This window comes from Patagioenas fasciata, chromosome 17 (genome assembly GCF_037038585.1).
Source record: "Patagioenas fasciata isolate bPatFas1 chromosome 17, bPatFas1.hap1, whole genome shotgun sequence".
In the NCBI taxonomy this organism is placed as follows: Eukaryota; Metazoa; Chordata; class Aves; order Columbiformes; family Columbidae; genus Patagioenas; species Patagioenas fasciata.
In genome coordinates, this window is record NC_092536.1 from 14,091,810 (window position 1) to 14,117,887 (window position 26,078).

The 26,078-nt window shown below is 56.0% G+C and overlaps 3 protein-coding genes across 10 annotated transcripts in view; 2 read left to right on the top strand and 1 right to left on the bottom strand.

Annotated features, from left to right (window-relative positions):
- AIFM3 (AIF family member 3) overlaps positions 1 to 10,648 on the bottom strand; it is a 48,786-nt gene extending 38,138 nt beyond the window's left edge. For 2 of the 3 annotated variants that reach the window (XM_065851489.1, XM_065851487.1), the window contains exon 1: positions 10,580 to 10,648. The gene's annotated coding sequence lies outside the window, so the exon portion shown is untranslated. Of the gene's footprint in view, positions 1 to 10,172; positions 10,321 to 10,579 lie in introns of those variants that run through there. The other variant, XM_065851488.2, reaches the window with a different exon arrangement.
- Positions 10,649 to 12,902: 2,254 nt separating this feature from the next.
- On the top strand, positions 12,903 to 22,898 carry LOC136109290 (caspase recruitment domain-containing protein 8-like). 4 transcript variants are annotated; one of them, XM_065851841.2, is made up of 11 exons: positions 12,903 to 13,203; positions 13,720 to 13,836; positions 14,027 to 14,091; positions 14,390 to 14,455; positions 14,546 to 14,601; positions 14,684 to 14,904; positions 16,216 to 16,475; positions 17,053 to 17,178; positions 17,935 to 18,079; positions 19,427 to 19,468; positions 21,064 to 22,898. In XM_065851841.2, the coding sequence occupies exons 1-11, from the start codon at positions 12,945 to 12,947 to the stop codon at positions 21,324 to 21,326; spliced, it is 1,620 nt and encodes a 539-aa protein (XP_065707913.1). In that variant the 5' UTR covers positions 12,903 to 12,944; the 3' UTR covers positions 21,327 to 22,898. The 4 variants fall into 4 exon arrangements, with proteins under 4 accessions (XP_065707913.1, XP_071672060.1, XP_071672059.1 ...); XM_071815959.1 differs by having other exon boundaries at positions 13,720 to 13,761; XM_071815958.1 differs by lacking the exon at positions 19,427 to 19,468.
- Positions 22,899 to 23,966: 1,068 nt separating this feature from the next.
- Positions 23,967 to 26,078, top strand: part of POLE (DNA polymerase epsilon, catalytic subunit) — a 29,947-nt gene continuing 27,835 nt past the window's right edge. For 2 of the 3 annotated variants that reach the window (XM_065851559.2, XM_065851560.2), the window contains exons 1-5: positions 23,967 to 24,291; positions 24,452 to 24,532; positions 24,612 to 24,656; positions 24,806 to 24,898; positions 25,474 to 25,628. In XM_065851559.2, the coding sequence (XP_065707631.1) occupies positions 24,046 to 24,291; positions 24,452 to 24,532; positions 24,612 to 24,656; positions 24,806 to 24,898; positions 25,474 to 25,628 (620 nt within the window). In that variant the 5' untranslated portion in view covers positions 23,967 to 24,045. The remainder of the gene's footprint in view (positions 24,292 to 24,451; positions 24,533 to 24,611; positions 24,657 to 24,805; positions 24,899 to 25,473; positions 25,629 to 26,078) is intronic. The other variant, XM_065851558.2, reaches the window with a different exon arrangement.

The following is a 26,078-nucleotide window of genomic DNA, read 5'->3' on the forward strand; positions in this document are numbered from 1 at the left end:
GAGACTCCACAACCTCCCTGGGCAGCCTGGGCCAGTGCTCTGACACCCTCACTGAGAAGAAGTTCTTTCTCAAATTTAAGTGGAACCTCTTGTGTTCCAGCTTGATCCCATTACCCCTTGTCCTATCATTGTCTGCCACTGAGAAGAGCCTGGCTCCATCCTCGTGGCACTCACCCTTTATATATTTATAAACATTAATAAGGTCACCCCTCAGTCTCCTCTTCTCCAAACTAAAGAGACTCAGCTCCCGCAGCCTTTCCTCATAAGGGAGTTGAATGAGTAAGCCAGACCATAGAGGAACAAGAGACCAGTGCAAAGTGAACACATGCCATTTGATAATGGCTACTGAGGGGTACCCATTTGGGACAGACTATGAACAGGACAAAAACCACACAAGCTTGCCTGCAGACTGCAAAGAGTGATGAGATACATGGGGAGCTGCCGAACAAGCTCATTTGCAAAGGGGAACCTCAAATGGAGCAGGAAGAGCAAGGAGCTCTCTCACAAGAGCATTCAAAGAAATCAGCAAGCCAATATTTATGCAAGAGCAAATGCAAAAAAAAAGCCATGCAAGATGGTGCACAGAGAGGAAGATTTGGGAGCACTGGGGAAAAACGCAGCAGAGAAGCCACACACAGTAACTGCTGTGTGACCCTTTGCCGAAACTGGCAGGAAGAAAGGGAAAAGGGATTTGTATCAAAGAAACAGAGTCTCAAGACATCAATATATCAGTGATACAGGACAATAATTTAGTGTAAAACACATAATAAAATACCACGCAAAAGGAGGCAAGAGGTGAGTGATGAGGAGGAGCAGGCGATGGAGGACGAGCTGGGAGGAACATCCAGGACATCCTCAGCATCAAACCAGAAGGGAAATACAACTGCACATAAGTGGGTTCATACCAAAACGAGGTGCTGTGGTGAGCAGAACATGCCAATGAGACAATGTGAGCCACGCAAAGGAGAGCGAGGAGAAAGCTGGAACAAAGATACTGCCACCTACACAGAGGCTGGGCTGTGTTCTGGAAGGCACCCAGCCTGCTCGGGGTCCGCCACCACGACTGCCACAGCCGACTCAGGAGCAAACCAAAGCCCTGCTAACCCGGAGCAGCCATGAGCCGTGGCGGGTTTCCTGCGGCTGAACGCGGCCGCGGCGCCGGCAGGGGCTGCGCTCCAGGCAGGCAGGGAGGCCTTGGGGTGCTGCACCCCTGGGGGAGCACAGCGGGACCCCCGGCCAGCAGACGGATGGCAGAAGGGTGGCTCCCAAATGTGCCGCACCAGAGGACACCTCCAGCTTCTCCAAGCCCCCAAAGATGCTGAGGCACAGTCCAAAGGACTGGTTTCTAGCTGGTCTGTCTGGTTTTACCAGGGACTTTGGGGGGTTGTCAGAGCTCCTGTCCCTGAGTATCAACCATTTGTCTGAGATGTCTTGGCTTTGTTTGGACCTTAACGACGGCAATTGGAAGCCATCCCCTCAGGTCTGCTTCCCGTCTCCTAATTTCCCCACTGATATCCCCTTGGGACTTTGGGAGGCACAGGCTGTGCTAGGCTGACCAAGCCACCCAAAATCTCCAGGCTGTGCGGGTCGGAGCAGAGGACAGTGCACATTTCTGGGTGTCCTTCCTGCATTCCTGGAGTTAACCAGGTAGAAGCAAAATGGTTCTTGGTACAATTTCAGCTGACACTACAGGAGAAGAAACCATCTGGCTGCCCACGGCCTCATTCCCAGCAAGCCCATAGAGGTGTTTCAAAAAGTCACCTGAGACCCAGCTGGTTACAGAAAGGCACAGAAAGTTACAGAAAGTTACAGAAACACACCCAGGCCAGCTCCTGAGACACAAAGGGACCGTGTCACTGCCAGCAGCATCCAGAGGTACCGATCTGGAGCTGGATCCTGCAGGAGTCATGGCCAAAATCTCCGCTCTGTTAGGAAAGTGAAATAAGCTCATGTACAAAACAGTGTAACTGAACCCAGGATTACCCATAAAACCTTGCTGGCTGTTGAGGTGCAATGCACTGACCTATATGAGGTCAGGCAGCTGACATCCATCTCTCAGTAAACCAGTTCATAATCAGTTCCCTGAACAAAACAACACTCGGTGCTCCACAACTGTACAGGAACACCTCCACCATCTGCTCAAAGACAGCAACAAGGAGTGCACTATCAAAATATGAGGCAACTGTCGTGGCGCTGAGGAACACACTACCCCATCGCTAAGAATGCAGTGTGAATGGGGAATCAGCCCTGCAACAGACAGACTGTCTGCAAAAGAGGACTCCAGCACCACCCAAAGAGAGCACTGCCCAGGAGCACACCCCCCGAGAAACCACCCTGCTCCCACACAGAAGAAACATGGAAAATAATGTAGAAAATAATCCAGTGCTACTAACCCCCAGAACTTCCACTGTACAGCCGCACAACTGCAATAGTGCAACATCACGATGTCACTGCAGGCAAGGGATCTAAAACCAGAAGGATCATGCAGCTCAGCCCAGACGTCTACGTCTCTACGTCTCTGACAGCGCCCACCAGCGCTTGCGTGTCCTGAGCAGGCAAGAACAAGGCAGGCATACGGTGACACTTCAGCCCACGTCTCCTGCCGGGTTCAGGCAACCCATGCACAGATCAGGATCCAGAGCTTGCACCATTTCTGAGATGTGGCGCAGTATGATGGAGCTATTATTAGCACTGTATTTCCCTCTCACTGCTGAGCCCCAGGCTCCTACGTTAAGTGAATGCTCTGCTGTGACTTCAAATTATTTTCCAAGTGGTAATGCGGTAAGTATATAAGTATATATTATGTTGCAGGTACAGTTAGTATTTTCCCCCTGACCATTATTTTGTGTTTATTGAAATAGTGTCATTTTATCACCTACCCACCAAGGTCCATCATATCCAGCTGCAATATTTCACATTCAGCATCTGTTTTGCTGCTGTGAATAATTCTGTATTGCCTGCCTAGAAATCTGGCATGTCTGAACACTGAGCCATGCCCCGTGACATGGGCATCTCCCAGACGCACCAGTGTGCAGACCAAGCTAGCTCCAGATGGGGATGTCAGCTGGAGACATCTCCATGTGGAGCACTTTGCACAGACAACTCATGACACAGTTTACGGGGTCCTCTCAGCCATGATTCAGCTGCTGTGGAAGGAGGTCCTGGTGCACATGGACACCAGTTGCCCCTGTGGTCTCCCCTGGCTCCTCCAGATCCCCTTGCTGAGCTTCTGGCTCTGCCCTCACCTTTTTACAGACATCATCCTGACCCAAGTTGCCCCTTGCCTGCTGACCTGGCCAAGTGCCACCAAAGGGAGAAGCGGGGAGAGAGGGCTGCTTTTCATCCCCTTCCCATTTGTCCAGAACAAGTCCCCACCCCTGGCCCATTGATGTCCACCAGACAGACTCCCAGGGTGGCTCTGTCCCCTTCCCACCCCACTGAACGCCTCCTCTCAGGCCCTGGCTGCACGTCTTGCCTCCCCTCCCCACATCTTCTCCCATCTCAGTGATGTGGGGGTTCCCAGTGTCAGCAAGTAGAAGTGATCTTCTCACACCAGGAGCTGGTGGGTATGAGGCCAGAGAAGGCAGGGGCTGTGGTGCTGACCCACCACTTGCTCCCAGAGAAGGGAGCCTGCATGGGGGGCTGGACCATGGGCCCACAGGGCCTTTGAACGGAGGGGCCAAACATGCTGGAGAAGCTGCCAACTCCTGAGGATCCTGGTTGTGGCTACCAGAACAAGAAATGTCTCAGTCTCTGGGTCTTACGACCCCAGATCCTCAAGGCTTTGCAGGGACATGGCCCTGGTCCTCCCATAGCTGCACCTCCTCCACTGCCCTGTCCTCCTCCTGGGCCAGACTCAAGTCAGCCCTGGGGCTGCCTGGGGACACAGTTCAGTTTCCCAAGGTGTAAGGGCTCAAGAATATGACCATCAGTCCAAGGTAACCAGACAACAATGACACCACCAGCAACCACCCTCCAGTCTCCCCAGCAGTTCAGCATCATGCACTCAGCCAGTCTTCATCCTCTCTTGATTTCCACTGGGGACAGGTTCACCAGGCAGGGGGCTCGCTCCCTCCCACAGCTGGAAATCCCTGCATGATCTCTGCCATAGGTCCAGCAAACCAGGCCGCAGGTCCTGCATGTTGGCAGGGACCAGCAGGCTTGTCCTCTCCACACAGATCTCCACCACAGCTGAACTCTCTTTGTAGTGCTCTGGAGGAGGCTCTGGAGGAAACCTGGGAGAGCACCTGGAAGATCTTTGAAGAGGTTTCTGAGGAGCCACTGGAATTCAAAGTGACCAAATGGGACATCTGGGACCTGCTCTGTTCCCAAGGAGATTACTTCTGTCTCTTCATTGACAGCACCAGTCTGAAGGAAAAGGGCTGCACGCTCACGGAAAGCCATGTCCACGTGAGTGAAGATGAGGAAGATCTCTTCTAGGACAAACACCAGGATCTCAGAGCAGAGATCAGCAGGAGATACCTCCTAAGGAAGCCATTCCTTCAGGATGAAGAAGAGATCTTTCCCAAGGTGGAGAAAGAACTTTTCCATTTGGAAGACGGAAGAAAACCGCAATAGAGAAGGCGGACAGCATGGGTCCCCGAGATACCTGTTTCCCAAGAGCAGGATAAAGGACATACCAAAGAGACGTGTCACCACTCAGCAGCTTTTAGCACAGGGTGGGCAACATGTTAGCCCCAATGCACTTGTGGTCATTACCATGCTGGTCTTCATTTCCCGTCAGGATGGCACCTCTTTCTATGCAGTTTCTGCCCTGTCGGCTCATTGTCACTCCTCTGCCATTGAAAGGTCTCCTCCTCGTCGTGGATGCTGCATGTCCAGCATTCACCCCAAGGGCACCAAGGCTCTTGGGAGGGGTTGGGAAATCGACTGGCAGCCTCACACGCCTGTGGCAGGAGATCCTGCAGCTGTTAACAGGCATCACAGGCTGAATCCCACTTCTGGGAGCGCTGCACTGAAGAGCTGTTGTGTAGCCACAGGATCATGGAATAATGTAGCCTGGAAGAGGTCTCTAGTGTCATCTGATCCAATTCCATCTCTGAGCAGGGTGAGATACAAGCCTGGACCTAACCTTAATCCTGCTTTAAGCTTTAGAAAATGGACCCAAAGCCTTTTCAGATGAGTAGCAGTGGAAAAGGTTGAGACTCACTGGTCTACAAGGAACAAGAAAATCCACTCTTGGCTGTTGGAAACCACTCCACAGCTCCCCATCCACACCTGTTCCACTGCAGGATGCAGCACCCATTAGAAATGCAAAGTAGAGATGTTCAAAGATGTTCACTCTCTCAACACTTTGGAGCACCTAAAGGTTTCCTGGGAATGACGTATTTTCTCCCAGGCCCAGCACTCTGGAGTGCTTTGCCATGAGCCCCTGAGGTGTCCCCAGCGGAGGAGGGGAAGGGATGGGCACTGCTGGTGTGCACTGGAGCCATGGCAGCCCAAGGGGGCCAGGCAGCAGGTCTTGCTCACATGCTCAGGGAACAGCCGATCGCCACTTCTGGGGTCGGGAAGGAATTTTTTTCCCCTGGGCAGATTGGCACTGGTCCCCGGGGGTTTTTCGCCTTCCTCTGCAGCACTGAGCACGGCCCCATGCCAGGGCTCCTCGGGGCCATTTCTGGCCAGAGATCCCCTGCTGCTGCAGAACCAGGAGTCCAGCTGTGCCCTCCCTCCCTCCGCCTCTCTTCCCTGTGGCAGCTTTGTTTTCCCAGTTTTCAGTCATTTGTATCATAGGTCTTCTAAGGCCATGTCCTGCAGTTCCATGCTCAACAGGAGTTGCTGGTTTTTAACTGCCCCTGCATACAATAATTTTTTCTTTTTATTGTATCTCAGTTCTGTTGTCTGCAAACATAAGCCCATTTCTGCCTCAAGAACTTTGTCCTTCAGAAGCATTATCAGTTACTGCAGATAACTTTTGGACTCACAGCAATATCATCACCATTTCAAGAACTCAGCACTCTCGGGACATCCCTGGATGTCTCTGAAGAGTCCGTATCAGATCATGCCGGAGTCATTTCTTTCCTGTTTAGTATAAGGACATTTTAAATGTCTCTCAGCAACAAGCTTATGCCTTGCGTACTTAGATCTTACCAGCTGCCACAAAGCACCTAGATCTGAAAGAAGGTCCTATGGCCAGAAGAAGAAAGTCTGTGGAGGCACCTGTACTCAGGGATAGCATCCAGACACCTGGAATTTTAGGAAGGACCCTGATCTCTATCAATAATGGTTTTTTCCTACCATACTTACTGCTCAGGGGAGAGATTCTGTCTGGTTGTGTTACGTGGCTGGTTTTCTATCTGAACCCTTAATTGTGGTCAAAATCAATCTTCAAAACAAGAAAGCAAAACTTTCCTACCTATCAGCTTGGACACACGCTGCCCTGTGCTCCTCAGCTCCTCACCTACCAGCAGGCAACACCACGGGCTGGGCACGCCAGGGAACAGAGGACACACGACAGCTCCACATCTCCTGGAAGACTTGTGTGTCTGCAAACAGCCTCGCCGGCTCTGCAGAGCACACAGGAACAGGTGTCTTTCCTAGCCAGCCAGATGTGGCTCCGCAGCTGCGCCCCCGAGCAGGGGCACAAGAGGAGGGGCGGCTGGAGGTACCTGCCACACTTGCAGGGAAAAGCTGGCTCTGACTCTGGTCCCTGCTGTGGAAAAAAACAACCCTTGAACTCAAACCATACCCTATCTACCACAGAGCTGCCTCCTTGCCAATTCTCCGTACACGGAAAATATTATCTTTATCACAAGGCCCAGCAGGAACCGTGGAGCAGAACCAGCAGCAGACCCCTTTCAGACACACCCTACAAACAAAGCGAAGCACAGACCCCACCACAGCCTCTCCAGCACATCCCATAAGGCGCAGCCTGTCCTGCAGAACAGCCTGGGCTCTGGTCCTTGAGCTCGAGGCACCTCCACTGCCCACTGAGTCCTGAACGTCACTGTGACCCAGAGCCCCTGTTCCCCAGCCACCTCCTCACCCCATGCGATGGTAGCCAGCAGCGGACCCTGTGTCCCAGCCCCACCACTGCACCACACATCACCCTGTGTGGCTCCACCCCAACCAGGTACTTGCCCACCCTGACCCACCACATGCCCATCACCACAACACCAGCCCCCACACACCAGACTCACACTGCTGGTGTCCTCCTAAGACAAGGGCTTCCCATTTCTCTTACCTTTCTGGGGATTTGCTGTAGTTCAACTCCCACTGTGTTTGCCGGAACTATGAGGTGGGTCACCACCCTTCACCAGGTCCTTCCATGTCTGGCACAGGAATGTTAGAAAGATTTAAGAGTGGTGACTCTACGTCCCCCTGTCCCTGAAGAGTAAATCCAACCTGTCCTCCTTTGTCATCACATGAAGGTCAGCTCCTGTTTCACTCCTGGTCTCCCTGTGCACAGCCTCATGCCCAACTTCTCCTCCATCTCTGCTCAGTGGTGCAACTCCAGCCACTGGCAATGCTTCTCACCTCTGCCTCCTCAGCGTGTTTCAGCAGCATCTGCTGCCTTGTGGGCAGAGACCATTGATAAAAATACACAAGGTGGATCCCAAGAGTCCCAGCACACCTGCCTCTGCCCTAGTACCCTCCTAGCCCCCAGCACCCCTGCCATGACCCCCAGCACCCCTGCCATGCCTCTCCAGCCCTGCCAGGGACAGGTTTCAGCCCAGAGGGCCAACAGCACCCTCCTGCAGCTGACATCCTTCCCTCCCCAAATGCAGCCAGTCTCCACAGGCCACCAGTTTGGAGCAGTCCCGGTCTGACCCAGCACAGCCTGGCAGAGCGGGAGCTGGCACAGACCCGCGGTGCACAGACCGCGCTCCCCACGGCGCAGAGTGGGCGGTGGGGAGACAGCACTTGGGCTGCGGTTGTTGTCTGACCACAGCTGCGCCTGCAGTGTCACACAGCCCACAAACACCTTGCTGCTGCCTTCACTGCCCTGAAGAGAGCGACTCCACCAAAAACCAAGGCAGCTGCTGGCACAAAGTCCTGCTGACACCCCGAGCTGCCCGCAGCCTCCCTCTCTGCCCACGCGGGGTTCCATCCTGCACCCACTGCACCACCCCAGGCACAGCCAAGCTGCCACAGCCCACCAGCACACGGAGAAACCTCCCAGTTTAGTATCAGGAACTCCAGTTCCCTGCAAGGTCTGGCTCAGCAAACTGCCCCATCTCCAGGACGAGCTGGGCTCTGCTGCCAAGGAAAGCAGGTCTTTCCTCTGGACGTGGGACTCTGAGCACAGCTCAGGCATGGCCAGAGCATCAGGGGTCCCAAGGCTCTTCCCCACACCCCCCGAACCACGCCGTGTGCTCTGTGTTATCAAGGCAACCGCGGGCAGCCCTGCTCTGACCCTGGGGAGGGGCACAGGGTTCATCCGCCACAAGAAAATTGTGGAAAGACACAGTGGGAGGTCAACCAAGTCACACAAAAGAGAGCATGACAGAAGACCATGTTTTTAAGGCAGGGAGACTTGCATTTTTAAAATAATTCTGGGGTGAAAATAAATAGCCGGGTCTCCATCCTGAAGTTATCACTTTTTTCAGGAATTGTACTACAGAGGATGAACACAGGCGTCCTGCAGCCTTCCTCCCCACAGCCCCCAGCACTTGCACAGACCAGCCTCCCAGCATGGGGTGCTCGACTGGAGGAAAAACACTCATTAGTGTAACCAAAACCTGTCCCTCCACCTCCAGGATGCTGCACCCATGACACCCTCACAGCCGTGACGCCACCCCCCAGCTCACGCAGCCAAGGAGCCAAACTCAGGGGGGCTGGCACACAGGAACCCCCTTCTCTCCTTTCCCTGACACCCCAACCTCCCCTGCATCTCTCCAGCCACCCGCCCCTTTTCCCGCAGACAGCTCCCCAGCCGGTTCCCGCTGCCCTCTGCCCAACCTGCCTGCTCCCAATTTCCTGACATTCCCGTACCCATCCCCATCCCCACCCTCCTCCCTGGCCCCACTCCAGGGTCCCCCAGCTGCTGGCACCCAGCAGCTCTGACACTGTTAGAGCCCAACCAGTCCCCTCCTGCTCCTTCCACCCCCTCGCCTCCCCAGGAGCCCCCCGCTCCTGCCCGCTCCTCAGCACACCCCTCCCCAGCAAACCTTTGCCTTTCCAGCTGCTTCCTGGCAAAAACTGAGATCTGCTTTGCACCAACCTGGAGCAAACAGCAGATTTGGCTTTGCCAGGTAATTTGCTTTTAGGTGGCCCCAAGAAACACAAACAAAACTCACTGTGCAAAACACCAAAAGCAGTTCACAGCCCCACTGTCTGCATGGCTCTGTCTCACAGAAGACAAAGAGGACGTGTCTTGGTGCACTTCACCTTGTCACCGGGAGTTTGTGTCAGTAGCAGCACAGAGAGCTACAAAGCTGCTGTTCAATGTGCCCCACCAGCTCCCGAAGAAGCCCGGCGGGAACACTATGTCAGACTACAATCAGCCACAATTGTTTTACTGGCTGCTGCTTCAGCAATTTATAGGCTCCAGGTTAAAGGCTCATTCAGCAGCGGTGTCTTTGCCACCCCTCCAAACACATCCTCTGCAAACTGCATAGGAAATATTCTGAAATTAATAATCAAACACGAGACTTTGTTCAGATCTCAAAGGTACACCAATAAAAGTGCAAATGCTGAAAATTCTCCCCAGGCGCAGACTGCTTGATGCAAAAATCAAAACATTTCACAAAGCAAAAGAATTTTAATTCTCAATCTCTCTACTACAGGCAGCCAAGTCCTTCCTCTTGCTGCCTATTGCTGCCAGTTCACGATGGAATAAGTGAAAGCCGTGTTCCCTATAGAAGCTGCAAGCAGTGCAGAAGGAGTGTATTAGGGCGATGTTTTCCAATAGTAACAGCTAAAGCACACCACCACCACCAAACCTCCATCCACCGCACCAGGAGACTGACGTTCCCTCTCAGAGGAGCCCGTGAGGTTACCCACACTTCGCTGATATCATTTCCCCAGGCACCCACGCAGCGGCAGCTTTACACCTGCAAGTATTGCAGAGACCGTCCGCGTTTCGCCAGCCCCCCAGCTGCCGGTCCGGGACACCGGGGCTGTTTGCCCGGGTGGCTTCACAGTCCCCCAAACCAGGGACAAACAAACTTGGAGGACACGTGGAGGGGGCGGGGGGAGACAGGGACCCAAACCTGGAGGTTCAGTAGAAACGCGGCTTCTTCTCCCCGACCACAATCGCTGTCGCTCTGCTTTGATTTTTTAAGCAACTGCTGCATCTCACGCGAGATGAGAAAATAAGCGGCGCTCCCGCAGCGCTGCGGCGGCCACCGGCCACCGGCCACCGCTCGCCCGGCCCGGCCCGGCCCGGCCCTGCCGGCAGCTCCGGCCGCAGAGGAGCCTCCTCGCCCCCGGCTTCCCCGCTCCTGCGGGGCACCGGTGGACCCCCGATCCGCCCGCCCGCCCGATCCCCGGCCCCGTCCCCCGGCGCGGATGTGGCCTCGGCAGCTGCGGCCAGCGGCCCCGCACCAGGAGCGGCCCCGCACCAGGAGCGGCCCCGCTCCACCAGCCCCGGGCCGGGACCCGCCGCCCCCGCGCTTACCTGGGCAGCAGCGGCGATGCCGGCGCGGCGGCGGGAGCGCGGCCGCCCCCGGGCGGGGCGGGGCGGGGCGTCCGCCCGGGACACGGGACCGGCAGCGGGGAGCGGGTGTCCCCGCCGCCCCCATCCCCAACCGCGGGTGGCCACCCTGGCCTCGGGCACGCAAAGAGGCATTTTTGCTCCCTCTCCGTCCAGCGGGGCTGGGCACCACCGCCTGCAGCCGCGGTTACTTCTGCCCTCCTGGAAATGACCCGTCCCGTCCTTTCCCTGGTCACTTAGACATTTCCCGCTGGATTCTCGTCTCTGCTCTCCCCTATGCGGACAGGGATCTACCTCCCGCGCCCTGCCTGGCACGTTCCTCTGCTCCCCACTCCACTCATTTCCTTCTCCATCATACCCTGTTTGGCAGACTTTCAGCATCTCTGTGTGCCTTTTCTTACTGCGTGCCCCAAATACATCTTTTCTTTTCCTTCTATGACTTCTGAGACAACCCTGGATACAGAGGAAGGCTTTTTCTCCCCCACATACAGGTTCTCTTGGGTCGCGGCTGTCTTAGAGACTCTGATTATATGAATCTGCGAGGTTGTCCAGCTGGTTCACTGCCATCTCATACACAGCTTTAGGTCCTTGCTCCCTGCTCCCAATGAGACACGAGGCTTAACTGGGCTGCTCAGCTGCAGATTTCGCTGCTGTTATAGAACTACCCTCAGATGGAGCCTGCAGACGCAGGAGCTCCAGGAAGCCACATCCCTCCACAGCCTTGCAAGAGGGACTGTGGGTCCTGCTGGAGCTGCCTCGGTTTTAGAGCAGGAGAAATGACAGCAGGAGCACTGGGTACATCTGCAGGCAGCGGAGCAGGAGCATCCCCACACATGGTGCTGTACCTGCCTGGGGCTCGGTGCACAGCTCATCCCACGGGACACTGCACCTGGCAGCAGAAACCCATGGCGGCTGACAGCCACTTCCGTTTCCATACCCGGCACGCAGGATTTTGGAACTCTGGTTTGCAAAAGCACTGACACATAGCTGCCAAGCAAACAGCAAGGATTTGGCCTTGGAAGGAATTGAAAAATTGCTTTGCAGGGAGTTCTCCCAACAGCAAGCTCTATCGGCAGGCCACGGACACTCAGGCTCCGCTGAAATGATGAGCGTACAAGAGTTGGGGCTGTTTCACTGCACCCTACAGGGCCGAGCACGTGTCTCCAGGGCAGGGATGTGTCACCAGCAGCACCGTGCGGCTGCTCTGTCCCAGGAACAGCGCTGGACGTGGCTCTGCCTGCAATGGCGTGACTGGGCCAGGGCCAGCACCGGTGAGGACAGGGCACGTCAGCAGCCCAGTCCCGAGAGGTGGCCGTGGGTCCTCCCTTCCCTATGAATACTGCAGAGCTGCTGGTCAGTGTGTGGCTCATCATCATTGCTTGGAGTGCAGCCCTGGGCTCCGGGCACTGAGTCCCTCACCCTGACTCCGCTCCCGCACTGGGCTCTGCGCGGTCTGCAGGGTCAGGCACTGAAATGTCCTTGCTGCCCGTCTGCCAGGGCAGAGGGTGCCCTGAATGTCGCTGGCAGGTCCTGCCCCTCCTGCCTGGCTCCTGGACTGCATGGGCACCCTGGGGTGGGAGACAGGGTGCTCAAGCATCCTAGGACTGTGAGTCTGCCCCAAGGGGGACAGCGCTGTCTCCCTGGGGGTTGACAGGGCCATGCCAGCCGTGCCAGCCACCTGCCCACCGTGCTGCCCACCCTCGGCTCCCTGCAGCCCTGCAGTGGTCAGGGAGCTGGCAACCTGCAGCCCTGCACATCCCACCACCCCCAAACTAACTGCCCCCCCCGCCACTGCAGTGGAGATGGGGACAGGCTGGTCCCCCGCAGCCCGGGGCAGGCAGAGCCGCATCCTCCCCAGCCGGTCAGGGCTGGCACGAAAGGGGGGACAGGGGTGTGCTGGGGAGAGGGGGAACGGCAGGTGCTGCGGTGACCAATGAACCAGCGGGGGACTCTGTGCCAATCCCAGACCTGCTTGCCAGCCTGGATCCAAGACTCTGCTGCCCTGGCCCTTGGCAAAAAGCTCTGCCCTTGGCTGCACAGCCCTGCACAGCCTTCCCCGGAGAAGGAAAGGCTGGAACACGAGCCTGGTGGGGGAGAAGATAACAAGGGACAGAGGTTGTGTGGAAGCAGCAGCCCAGGGCAGAGAGCCCGGTGCAGGCAGGGAGAGAGACCGAGCAGGCAGGGGCTGCGGGCGGGAGGAGAAGCACTGGGCTGAGGCGTGAAGGAGCTTTGGCAGCTGCTCAGCCCTGACGTCACCCGGTGCTTTCGATTTCTGGGGAAGTGACGGAGCCAGAGCCTCGGATCCAGTGTAACGGCTGAAAGAGGCGCCATGGCGGAGCAGCAGCCCACGGCCGACAGCCCTGCAGAGTTCCGCATCTTCGTGAAGACTTTGACTGGCCAAAATCTTGCAGTGCAAGTGTCTCTAGATGACACCGTGCGGGACTTTCAGGTCAAGCTGAGCGCACAGGACTCCTCCCTGGGCCCTGAAACGGCATTTGTGATCTGGAATCAACAATATATGAATCAGGACCTGACTCTGCGATCCTATGAAATCAAACCTGACTGCACGGTGCTCTGTGTAAGAAGATGTAAGTACAGGGGGCTGGAGGGAGGTGCGAGAGGATCTGTCTGGAGGTGGGAGAGGTGCAGCGGGTGCAGATCGGGTGTCTCCCAAGGAGAGGACCTGGCCAGGACTGCGGGCAGGAGGGAAGGGGCAAGGCGGCTGCAGCCGTGTGTGCACCAGGGAGCTGCAGGAGCACGCTGGCACTGCAAGCTGGCAGAAAGGTGAGGGCCCAGGGAGGCACCTGGCAGGAGGGTGAGGAAGCCCTTTGATTCTGGAAGCTGAGCAAGGAATCTGGTCTCTGTACGGCAGACGGGAGGGATTCAGAAGTGTGCACTGGAGCGTGTCCTCAGCCCCGCAGTGCGCTGCCCTCCTGGGTGGGATTCCTGGTGCCCAGCAGCTTGGTGTGAGTGGGCTCAGACCCGCAGGAACAGCTTTCTTAGCAAAGGCATCAAGACTTGGGAGAAGATGGGCAGAGGAAGGGATACTCCTCTGGACACGACCAGGCTCCTGAGCTCTGCTCTGCTTTGTGTTGCTGTTGCAGTGCGAGGTGGCAGTAGCTTACCTGTCGAAAGTCGACTTCCAGGTAAGGCCGGGCCCCGGTACGAATCTCTTGGACCTGTATATTTTCAAGGGATGGACATCAAGCCACGGCATGTTGGTGAGCAAACCCCTGCCATGATTCATGCAGGATAATGTCAAAGGTGCGGTAGATGTAGGAGCCACACAAGGGGACCAGTGTGGCTAATGGGATCAGGAAGGTTGGGTGAAACCTGCTTGCGGATGGCTTCTTTTCCCAAACTTGAGCCAAAAATGACAATGTCTTCCTGTTGTTCCATTCAAAAACTTAGATCCATGGAAGTTGGTGGCAGACCCTCATGAATCTCTGCCAGCTGAGGCCTCGGGGGGCGCAGAGGTGAGTTCTGGCGGGACAGCGTGCCTGAGGCTGTTGTGCCGCGGTGAGGAGCACTGCGGGGCTGGGGAGGAAGGCACGGCTGCAGTGCAGGGGCTCACAGCCGGTCCTGAGCATGGAGGGTCCGGTGCTGCCCATCGCCTCTGCAGAACCGCTGTGGGGGCAGGAGCCGGTGGGTGCTGCCCCTGGTCCCAGGACAGGGCCCTCTCCCTGCGGGCAGGCCAGCCGGGCACAGCGTGCAAGCACGGCTGGAGGGGACAAAGACAGCTTGTCAGCGCTTTCCCCTGTGTTCTGTCTCCAGGCGAGCTTTCTGTCGATGAACCCGGGCTCATCACCGCAGGGAACCTGCAGGAGCTGCATGGGGGAGGTAAGGGCTTTGCCAGGGGAAATGGCACAGCAGGGACTGGCCCTGGCTCTCAGCTGGGAGCCTGAGTCTGCCTTCAAACCTGTGTTGCAGGTACTTCCAGAAGTGACACCAAAGATCACCCGAGCCTCTGGGAAGCACATGTACCAGTAAGAGCTGTTGGGAGTAGCGGGAGCACCTTCCAAAGCCCTGTGCCAGGTGACATGAGCCTGTCATTCCTCCCACCTGCAGAGCACACCTCCCCGGTGAAGGCGTCTTCCAGTGCTCCATCACGGGCCTCGGCTTCGAGGTGAAGTCAGCAGTGACCGTCACCTACAGATACGCCACCTGGACGCGGCACCTAAGCAGGGATGACCAGGAAACGTGGGTGCCCGCCGGACCCCTGTTCCACATCGCGGTGCAGCCCGGCGTCGTGCGGGCGGTGCGTCTCCCCCATTTCATCTGCCTGGCAGGTACAGCAGCCGCAGGGACCCGCGTTTCCAAAGCCACCATCTGCTCAGGGACGTCTCTGGCTCCTTGGAGAGAGATGTCTGTCCAGACAGGGCCAAGTTCTCCCTTCCCTCCAAGGTCCCCTGTACTCCCTCGTATTCCTCTGCTTTGCTTTGGGTCCTTCATCCTTTCCCCACTTTCTCTCAAGCCTTCGCAGTGATCCGTTCCCCAGCTCCTGCTGCACATCACCTGCCCCTCCTCACCCACCTCTCCTCCCAGCTGCCATGATAACCCCTGGGCACTATCCAGCCCAGCTGCAGATCAGCCCCTGGGCTCCCCTGGAGAGTTTCTCAGCCCTTTGCCCCTGTGGCTGCTGTGGATACCAATGGCCACCCCTGCTCTGCTCCAGCGGGACATGAGCCGGCCGGCTGCGCCCACCCATAGGCTGGACCACCCCGTGGTGGGATGGACTAGGTGAGAGCTGGCCTGGGCAGGAGGATAAGTAGATTGAAATTGTCCATTTTCACCCAGGCAGCAGGAGAAGCCACAAGGCCTGGATCTGGGTCCTGTGCCCTGCACTACTCTTAATGAGCCGCTGCTAATGAGCAGAGAAGGTGCTGGGCTGCCGGGCACACAGACGAGTCCCAGTGCCCCGTGCTGGGGGCTCTGACACAGGCCCTGGCTGTGCTGGCCGAGGGACTCTTCCTGCCCATTTCGTGTCCTCTTCCAAAACTGAGCCATTTCTTGTCACTGGGTTCCATGTCCCGCCCAGGGCCTGGCAAGTGCAGCCATGCTGGCCAAAAAGTGGCTCTACGCACTCTTCACTGACACAGCCATGCTATGTAAAATGCTGTAATTGTATTAATCTGTCAGGTTAATAGCAAAGAGTGCTCCAGAGACAATCCCAGTGACTGGGAATCAGCAGAGCTCTCTGACCCGCTGACGCCTCGGGAGGGCACCTTGGGTTGTTCAGGCTGCTCTGGTGATCAAAAGCTAGAGTGACTGGTCACACAGCGACCGTCTGCCTCGCCGGTACGTGTTGGTGTGATGCTCGCACACAGGATGCTGCAGGGGTGCAGTCTGACAATCTTCACAGGCCCAAGCGGCCACCTTCAGATTTGCAGTTTTCTGAGCCCACAGGAGCAATGCCAAAGGCCTGTGACACTCTGCTAAACCCAGGAGACCAGGGCACGCATGGGACCAACAGCAAAGCATGTCATCCTACGTGTGCACTTGTCTTCTTCCTGATGCTAAAGTCTCCAAGAGAAGGAGGCAGACTGATAAGTTGTCAGGGTGAACAAACAGAACCTTGCTACCTTTTCTGTCTCTTGCAGAAGACATAGATACCAACCCGTGCTTCATTGCCCATTTTGAATCTGGGAAGATGACCCTGCAGAGACCAACGAGACTGACTGCCTTCTCTGCTGTCCTGGAGAATCCCAGCTTCTCACTGCTCGGGGTGCTTTGGAGGAGGTTACGTTCAACCTTAAATTCATTCCCTATGCACTCCTTGGTGCTGATCTTCCACCAGCTCAGTGCTGCAGACACAACTCTTCACCTCTACCTCATCCCAGATGACAACTCTGTGAGGCAGGTAAGGCAGAGTGAGCCTGTGTTAAAAATGGATGTTATCTGGGTGGCTGCAGCACCAGGGACTGGGTTTGATAGCCAGAGATGCCTCCACTGTTCTGCCACCACACTCTGGTTTACATACAGTCCTGTGCCCCCATCTCCCACAGGAGGAGCATCCTTGCTCCTGCCTCCCCCACTCTCCTCTTCCTCAGACGCTCCAGGAATCACTCTCCATATTTTCGGCTGGGACAGCCTGTCCTGGCACAGCCGAAGCCGTGGCACAGGGTGCTCTGCAGCACAGAGCAGATGCAGGCATTGCTGGCCGCTGCCAGGCACAGCAATAGGTGGCTGCGTACCAGCCGTTCTGCTGTGCACAAGCCCTTGCCCTCTCTCCCAGAGCCACAGCGCAGCGCCTGCCCACGCTCCTGCCTGCGCCCAGCGGAGCTGCCTGGCCCCTGAAGCACAGCGCTGCCTGCACACGCGCCCCATGGTCTGTTCTCACCGGGTCGCTCTCTTCTCCTCTTGACTTTCCAAGGGCTGCCTGCAGTTCACAGCGCGTTCTTTTTTCCTCTTCTAAAACTGACACTTGATGTTTACAGGCCGTTGAGGAACAAGAACAGAACTGGAATTCAAAGCTTATTCCCAAACCTCCTCCATTTAATCCTCTGTTCTTTGGTTGCTCTTATCGGGTGACCAGTACGAGTTTCGTAGAGATAACACCTAATGTAAGTGCGACTGTTCCTTTTTCGTTTTTCTTCAATGAAGCAGTAAATACAAGACGTGTCTGTCCTCAGCCATGTTCTGCTACCAGAATCTGTGTCACTTGGTCTCAGAGCCAGAGGTGCAGGGAGCTGTACCGGTTACAACTGGCAGAAGTGTCTCATGATACACATCCCCAAAAAGAGCACAGAGCCCACCCCAAAGCCCCAAAGGGGGGTCTCCAGCTTAATTGACAGATAGTCTTAAACACATGAATAACAAGGTAGCGTTTGGTTTTCCCACCTCCCAAATGACCAGGTAGCAGCTGGGGACTCTACCTTGACGAGCGGTTGTAAAGACAACAGAGCCAAGCTCTCGGCAATGTCAGATAAAAGTGCTAAAAGCCGTAAGTTGCAACCTGGGAAGTTCAGGTTCAATCTTATAGAATCTTTCATCACTCAGTGGAGATGCAGCTGTCAGAGAAAGTCAGAAGGGGGTGAATCTCTGCTCTTTGAGCTTCTCCGTACTCAGCTAGACGAACACCCAGCTGAGCACATCCAGACTGGACACTGGCCCATCTTTGAGAGGCAGGTCAGGTAAGACACTCCAGGGGTCCCTTCCAACCACAATTTGTGACATCGGCAGCAGAGCAAAGCCCTGACATGTGCATCTTGCCTTGTCGTTCCTCTTGCTGGTATGGCCAGAAAACACAGGATGATGTATGTGAATTCACTGCAGCTCCCCATGGAGAGACAGACTCAGCTTGCTTCTTACTTTTGCAGACAGAATTGCCATTTTGCTACAAGAGTCCAAAAGAACAGCAGCTCTTTGTTGAGATCTACATCAGGAACATGGTTGAGGAAATGAGTTTCCTTATGACGGACACACGCAATGACACCGAGGTCTGGAGGGCATCACTGAGATCAGGTAGGAACAGCAGGTCCACCTGGGGGCTCTCTCACCTTCTCAAAAGCAGGGGTACCACACCACCCGAGCAGACCTCACACATTGTGTGGTCACGGTTGTCCAGGCATCCTGCAGGGAAAGCAAACCCTGCGTATGCAGCAACTGGCTGCTGCAGAGCAGGGACCTGAAAGGACACCCCAGTGTCAGCAGTCCAGAGCTTCAGGTTTAACGTGGAGTTTCAGATGTTGCAGATGAAGAGAGCATGACAGTGCTAGCAGGGTCGCTCTGTTCTCTTGGCTATGGTTTGCACAGAAATCTGACCTATTCTTTGAAGTCCATTAACATAACAGACACCCACAGCCTTACCTGTGCAACCACTGTGCAATGCAGAGGAGGGATGGAGAATACCAAAATTGTGGTGAATATCAGGGTCTTAAAAAATAGTTTTCCAGGCAGCACTTGTCTCCCACATTTTCCTGGGTGTGACTCCAGTGTGTAAAACAACACCCAGAGCTCACAGGTCAGGGCAAGGCCAGATGGACCACTGTCTGCCTTCAAGTCGCATCTCTGCTCCCAGCTGCGTCAGGATTGCGGCTCGCAGGGATCCTGCTGGTGGAGCGGGCACTGCTCTCTTGTGGCACCCAGAGGCCATTGCTTGCAGCTACTCTGCTCTAGGGCTGACTGTACTGACCTGGGTCTCATGCAGAACTTCGGTCAGGACAGCCGATGCTCACAGAATCATAGAATCATTTTGAAGAGACCCTCAAGATCATCGAGTCCAATCGTAACCTAAATGTGGTACTAAACCATGTCCCCAGGAACCTCTTCTAAACACCTTTTACACCCCTCCAGGGACGGTGACTCCACCACTGCCCTGAGCAGCCTGTTCCAATGCCCAACAGCCCTTTCTAGGAAGAATTTTTTCCTAATATCCAATCTAAACCTCCCTCAGCGCAACTTGAAACCATTTCCTCTTGTCCTGTCACTTGAAGGAGGCAGAAGCAGCAGCGTTAGTGAGGGCAGGTGCCAAGCCTTGTCTTCTTGTGTCTCCTGGGGGGTCAGAGGTGCACCCAGCTCCAGAGCAGCACGTTCCTAATCTCCACATCTCTCTGCTCAGCTGCTGCCTGCTTGGCTCAGCAGACACCACACATGCCATTAACTTCACGTGGCCCCAAGCCTGACAGTGTTCAAGCAGCTATTGGACAATGTCCTCAGACACACAGTATGAACTGTGGGCTTGTCCTGTGCAGGGACACGAGATGGACTCGATGATCGGTCTGGGTCCCTGCCAACTCAGGACATTCTATGATTCCATGATTCTATGATCTCAGTGACGGGACATGCAGTGATCTCTCTCTTTTCTTTCAGGTGACATTAAGCTTCTTGCCCGTGCCTCCAAGACCATTTCAGGTCAGTACAGTGTTTGAGAGTCTGAATCAATTTTTTGGAGCTCAACATCCTCTGGTTTTAAGCAGATATCAGTCTCTTTGCCCATCCTTTTGATAGTTTCTAGGCAAAAAGCCTTGAAAGCTGCAACCCCAGTCTTTTATCCCCACGTTGCTGGCTGCATGCTCCGTGCCATGTGGTGGGCGAAGTGGCATAGTGCAGGTGACCCTTAAAACTGGTTTGCCAACTTTGGCGACAGGCAAGCTGTTCTTACAGAGAACGAGCTGCAGCTGCCACAGTCCACAGTCCATAAACAATAGTTTTTTGTATTTCTGCTAAGTGGTAGAGCTGCTGCATCCCGTACAGGCAGCTCGGGGCCTTTCAGCCCCTGTGCCGAGCGGGAGGGTTCTCCACAGGAGAGACGCCCCAGCGCAGGAGCCTGCAGCCGGGCCTTGGCAGAGGGGACTGCAGCTCCAGGAGTTTCTGACCAAGGAGCTTTGCTTTCCACTTGCTTCAACAACATGCTGCCCAGCAGTTCGGCAGCTGTTATCCCAGCCTAATTTCTCCAGGACCACAGCACTTCATCATTACCTCTTGCATCTCATCTTACTAATGAAAGGTCCGATCCAAAACGACAGCCAGGCACCCAAGATGCAGGTCGAGGCAGACAGGACTGGCTCAGATCCATGCAAACTTGGACATCTTAGCCTTAGTCTTCTTTCTTGCCATGCATGTGGAGTCACCACACTGGCCTACAACCTGCTCAAGATCATCAGGAGAGTTGGGTGGCAGACAAGGGCAAGGACAGGACAAGGGGCAATGCCTTTAAATTGAAAGAGGGCAAGTTTGGATGGGACAAACGAAGAAATTTGTTATACTGAGGATGCTGAGACACTGGAACAGGCTCCACAAAGAAATTGTGGAGGCCCCATCATTGGAAGCGTTCCGGGTCAGGCTGGATGGAGCTCTGAGCTACCTCATCTGATGAAAGATGACCCTGTCCATGGTGGGGCGTTGGACTGGGTGATCTTTGAAGGTCCTTTCAACCCAAACCATCCTGTCATTCTACAGGGAGTTGCCCTCTGGGTGCCCACTCCAGCCTCATGTAGGAGGACTGGGTGGGGGCTTGGCAGGAGAGGACGGGCACCCACTGCGCCAACCCACGGCTTGCTCGGCACCCGCTGCCATCGCCTGCCTTTCCAGGCTCTGTTTCTTTACAAGCTGCTTGCAGTCCTGTGAGATTTCAGAGCTTTGAGCGACCTGTGCTCTGAGTTAGCAGCTTCACACCTTGCAGGGCAGTGGCCCCAACTTCACACCCAGACACTGTAGGAATCCCAGAGGGGACAGTTTCTGGCAGCTGAATGGGGCTGCCACCCACCTCACCTCCCCCAGCTCTGACTTCACGCTCCTACCCCCTTCCTTGCTTTCCCTCCAGCGCTCCCACTGCTGCTGCAGCCGGTGCCCATCCGTTCTGGTGGAGGGATGCAGACATGTGGCTGTGGGACAGGGTGCACAGCCATGGTGTCTGCTGGCTTAGGGTTCCACGTACCGCAGTGTGGCACTGACCTGCGGCTGCCTGGCCGCATGCAGCACAGTAACTTGGGCTTGGTGTCTGCTAGGTGCAGCCTTTGTGAAGAAGCACCAGACTGAGCTTTGCTCGAGGATGAGGCAGCTCCCCATCATTCTGCAATACTTACGGGATGCAAACGTCATCAACAGCGATGAAGAAGAGGAGTTGCAAGGTCTAGATACAAATAAGAGGAAGAACCGAGTTTTGCTGGACCTAGTTAAGAAGAAAGGGCCGAAGGCCCAGGAGCAGCTCTATCAGATCCTCCAGATAAAAGACCCCTACCTCGTCGCAGACCTGGAGAAGTCCACCTAGGCCAAGGACAGCAGACTGCTTTTGTTGCCATTGTTCAGCTTGGAGGAGCAACGGAAGGGCAGTCAGGTTTACCAGCACATGAATCCTGATCTTTCAAGGGAAAATCCATGGTGCAAAGCAACAAGAAGCCTTCTGGTTGCCAGCGGTGGACAACCAGCGTCACGCCAACCACTGGTGAGAAGCTGCTGGAACAAGAGACCTTGGTTCCTAAGCCAGTGCCAATACCTCAGACCTGTCTGCTCCCTGAGACAGGGCTCGGCCTCTCCAGAAGCTGCAGGCAGCTGCCAGCACAGGAGCTTCCATCACAATGGCGACCTCCAGCTCAGCCTCCCCATCCTCAGTGTCCAGGGACACCCCTGGCAGCTGGAAGAGGGGAGCTGCATTTCCACGCACAGCTGTCGGCACAGCCTTGTTCTCATGCGCAAGACACAGCAAGCCACGGGTGCTGATGTGAACCAATGGTGTTGTTGAGTGGAAAGGACACTTGAGTATTGCTTTATATTTGTTCCTTCTCTTGCACACCTGGAGAGCACATCGCTGCAGAAACATGCTACAAGAGTCTGTCTCTGTTCCCTTAAGGGTCGAGGACCAGGGATAATACGAAAAGAAGGAAGCTGGGAATATGCACGGACACAGACCTGACTGCCAGCTGACAAGGGGGCAGTGAAGGGGACCAAATATCACTGCTCACACTAATTGATGGGCTATCCAGAAAGCACACTGGGACTGGCCCTTCCAGGTGGATCAGCCTGGGCTTTGCAACTGCTGAGTGTGTGAACCAGGGAGACCCTGGAGGGGTATGGGTATGGACCTGTGGGAACACGTCACTGGGGCACCCCAAAAAACAACTTAGGCCAGGAACAAGCTCTGAATAGACTTTATTCTAACCAGAGCTGCTTAGCAGAAATCAACTACAAACGGGGTCTCTCCAAAATTATTCAGCACTCTGATAACACTCTACAGCACAGGTTCACATACCAGTCAGGAGTTCAAATACTATACAACCGACTCAAACTCAAGGGGATCAGATCCCAAAACTCTAGAGGAACAATTCAAATTGCACATCTTCCCATTCTGTGTCACAGTGAGGACTCTCAGGGGCACCCAGATGATCGCTTACCAGGTGGCTGAGGTGTCTCAATCCCCAGGGGACATTCCTTAGACGGCCAGTCCAAGGAGGAGAGTCTTCAACCGCATCCCCACTGCACAGCAACTCAAAGGGGGTTCAGCAGCTCCATTTACACCCTAGTGGAATCTGAGCTGTGGCCAATGATGGGAGTTGTCCCGAAGCTTCTCTCAACCAAGGTGCCTCATTGGTCAAAGGCCTTGTCTGTCGACCGAGGGGCGTGTGCATGGCCATAAGGGTCCATCAGCATGGAGGCTTCTGTTGCTCTCGGGTGGGGTGGGAGCGCATCTGCCAGGGAACCAGGAGGAACAAAGTGGGGGCGGGCAGGAAGGTGAAGAACAGGGGCCACTCAGGTAGAAACCGGGCCCGGTCTGGCTGAGCCCTGTGCCTGGTCACCACAGTCAGTCCTATATTTATATTTCTCATTAAATGTTTTCTTAACTATTTCTCTGCGTCACCATCCTCTCTGCCCCTTGTGCTTCAAGGACCACGTGCCGGTAACTGGTGAGACCCGCGTGTGTGTCAGGGGCTCAGGTGTCACCTACGAGAGGGAGTGGGGGTCTTTGGGGAATGGTGTCCCCAAAACTAGCTACTGGGGGACTGGAGTGAGGCGAATGAGGGCTCCATGCAGCTGGAGCTGGACTGTCTGGCACTGCCTGTGCGTCTGGTGGGGGCGAGAGTATCCCCCAAAACCAGGTGTGCAGGAGCTGCTCCTGTGCATTCACCAGCAAAATTCAAGCTGGAGCAGCTGGTGACTCAAGGGCCCGTGGGGTGGGTCTGAGGGCTGGGGTCCAGGTCAGGGAGCTGGCGGGACAGAGGGGCCACATCGGTGCCTGGGGAAACCTCAAGTGCGTCTGTGCCGCGCTAGTGACCTCCCACCTCTGCCACCACGAGAGGAGGGGACAGGGCTGGGGTGTGATGTGGGTCCTGCGTGGGGGTGCTGATGATGGCAGCGCCTTGCCCGTGGCCGTCTGTGTGTTCTGTGCCTGTGTGTCCTGTGTCTGTGTGTACACGTGTGTGTCTGGGACATGTGCTCGGCTTCGCTGCTGGCTGAACCCACAAGGGGAAAGCAGCAGCCATATCCCCACCCTGCGCAGGGTCTCTGGCTCCCTGCGTCCAAGTGCCCAGGCAGGGGGGTCCCAGTGAGGGGTATGGGAGGTGGCCATGCCCTTACGGCTCTGCACACACGCACAGTGCCCTGTACCGCTCTTCCACCGAGGGGCTGTCAGGTTTGCAGCCCGGAGTGGCAGCAGCTGCCGCCACCGCAGACCTGGAGCGGCGGGAACGCCTCTCCCGCTCGGCCCGGGCGCTTCCGCAACCGGCAAAGCCGCGACCGCTGCCGGGCCCGGCCTGGCGGGGGCGTGGCCACCGGCTGAGAGGCGGGGCGCTTCTCTCCACCATTGGCTGGAGGTGCCGCGGGGGAGGTTGGATTGTTCTCTGATTGGTTCTCTCATCGGGGGGGGCGGGGTTCCCTCTCGCGGGAACCGGGTGAAGCGCGGGATATTCCTTCCGCGGCGGCGGGACGTGCTGAGCTGAGCTGAGCTGAGCTGAGCCGAGCCGAGCCGAGCCGGGCCGGACCGGACCGGACCGGGGATGGCGCTGCGGGGCGGCGGTGGCGGAGACCCCGAGGCAGCGCGACGGGGCCGGCGGGCGGGCGGGCCCCGGGAGCCGGCGGCGGGGCCTGACGGCCCGGCGTCTGGCAGGGACGATGGCCCCGCACTGTCCGCTCTCAACCGCCTAGAACGATCGCAGCGCACGGACCGGCTGGACGCGCTGTTCGGCTTCGAGCGGCCAGCGGAGCCCGGCGAGCGGACGGGCTGGCTCATCAACATGCACCCGGTACGGACCGGCCGGGGTGGGGGACGAGCAGCCAACCGTCGGGGCACGGGAGAGTAGCTCGGGGAGGCCCCCGGTAGGGAGATCCTATAGAGGGACCCTGGTAGGGCCCGGGGGGGGTCTCATGGAGGGATCCTGCTGAGTCCGTGTTGTCCGTGGGCAGACGGAGGTGCTGGACGAGGACCGGCGGTCGGTGAGCGCCGTGGATTACTACTTCATCCAGGAGGACGGGAACCGTTTCAAGGTGGGTCCCTGGGGGGGCTGGATGAGGTGCAGGGTCCCACAAGGGGGCCCGCTGCTGTGACCCATCTGCTCTCTCCTAGGTGGCCCTGCCCTACAAGCCCTACTTCTACATCGCCACTCAGAAGGTGAGAAGGGGACCCTGAGGGGGCTGAGGTCCCCAGGGAAGGGCACAGCAGGTCCCTGGGGACCTCAAGGCCTCCTGGGCATTCTGCTTTGGAACCGCCTTCTCCCAAGGGACAGAGCTGCACTGCTCAGCCCCGGGGTCTCTTGGCAGGGCTGCGAGCGAGAAGTGTCCTCATTCCTCTCCAAGAAGTTCCAAGGGAAGATTGCAAAGCTGGAAACTGTCCCTAAAGAAGACTTAGACCTGGTCTGTATTCTTCTGCCCTCTGTGCTCTCGAGTAGCATTTTTTTTTTTGATCTTGCACAATGCTAGTGAATTAGGAAGCGACTGGGTAGTGAAGGGAAAGAGCGTGCTTGACTTCAGTCTCCCAGGGCTGCTTGTGGTGCTTAGCAGCAGCAGGTTAGTTATGGCTAATTGCTTATTGGTAGGAAGTACATTCCTCTCCTTGAGCACATCAGCTGACTCACAGCATGTTCAAAATGTTTAACTGCAGGAATTAAAGAATGATTGGAAGAGGAGAGGGTACCACAGGAGGGGGTGCTGCTCATCCTTGGCCTGCTTTTCCTCCTCTTTCTCGGTGAATCCTGCTCATGGTCCTGCCTGCATGGGCAGCAGGGCTGCCTGGGCCCTTGCTGTGCAGCTCTTATGCTCTTCCCTGATGTGCCCACATCTTAGTGCTTGACTCTCCTGCCCGTTGGCATGTTGGTCTTGGCCAATTTTGCCACCTTCATCAGTCTAGTCTGCCTTCCCCTCCCACTCTTATGGTGTCCATCACTCACTGCTCATCCCCTCTGAGCTGGCGTTGTCTTGCTGCTTTGCAGCCAAACCACTTGGTGGGCCTGAAGAGGAACTACATCAAGCTGTCCTTCAACACGGTGGAGGACTTGGTGAAGGTGCGGAAGGAGATCTCTCCTGCTGTGAGGAAAAACAAAGAGCGAGACCAGGCGAGCGATGTCTACACGTCCATGCTGTCGAGGTGGGAGCTCTCCTTAGGGCAGCCAATTGGTCCCTCGTGTTAATAGGGTCCCTTGATTATTTCTTAACTGTGCTCAGAGAGGTGCTGCCCTGCCTGGGATCTGACCCCAGCTATTCCTCTCTGCCACCCATCTCCGAGATGGTTCTTCCAGCTCAGTGCTGCTCACCAAGAGGCCCCAGAGCCTCAGGGATGTGCTGTGCTGTGGTGGTACCTCTGTCTGCCGGTCAGAGAGTCCCTGTCCCCCGAGAAAGGATGCTGAGAGGTACTGTGCAACCTTACTTCTAGCAGTGGCTAAAGGGGAAAAAAGCCCAACAAATACTTTCTATTGGAATAAAAAAACAGGTACTTGTTTACAAGATTGGAAGCAGGCAGAAAAAAATAAGAAACTTTGTTTTTAAAGTCAACCAGAATATACACATTAAAAATTCACTCCTCTCTTTGGTTTCCTGA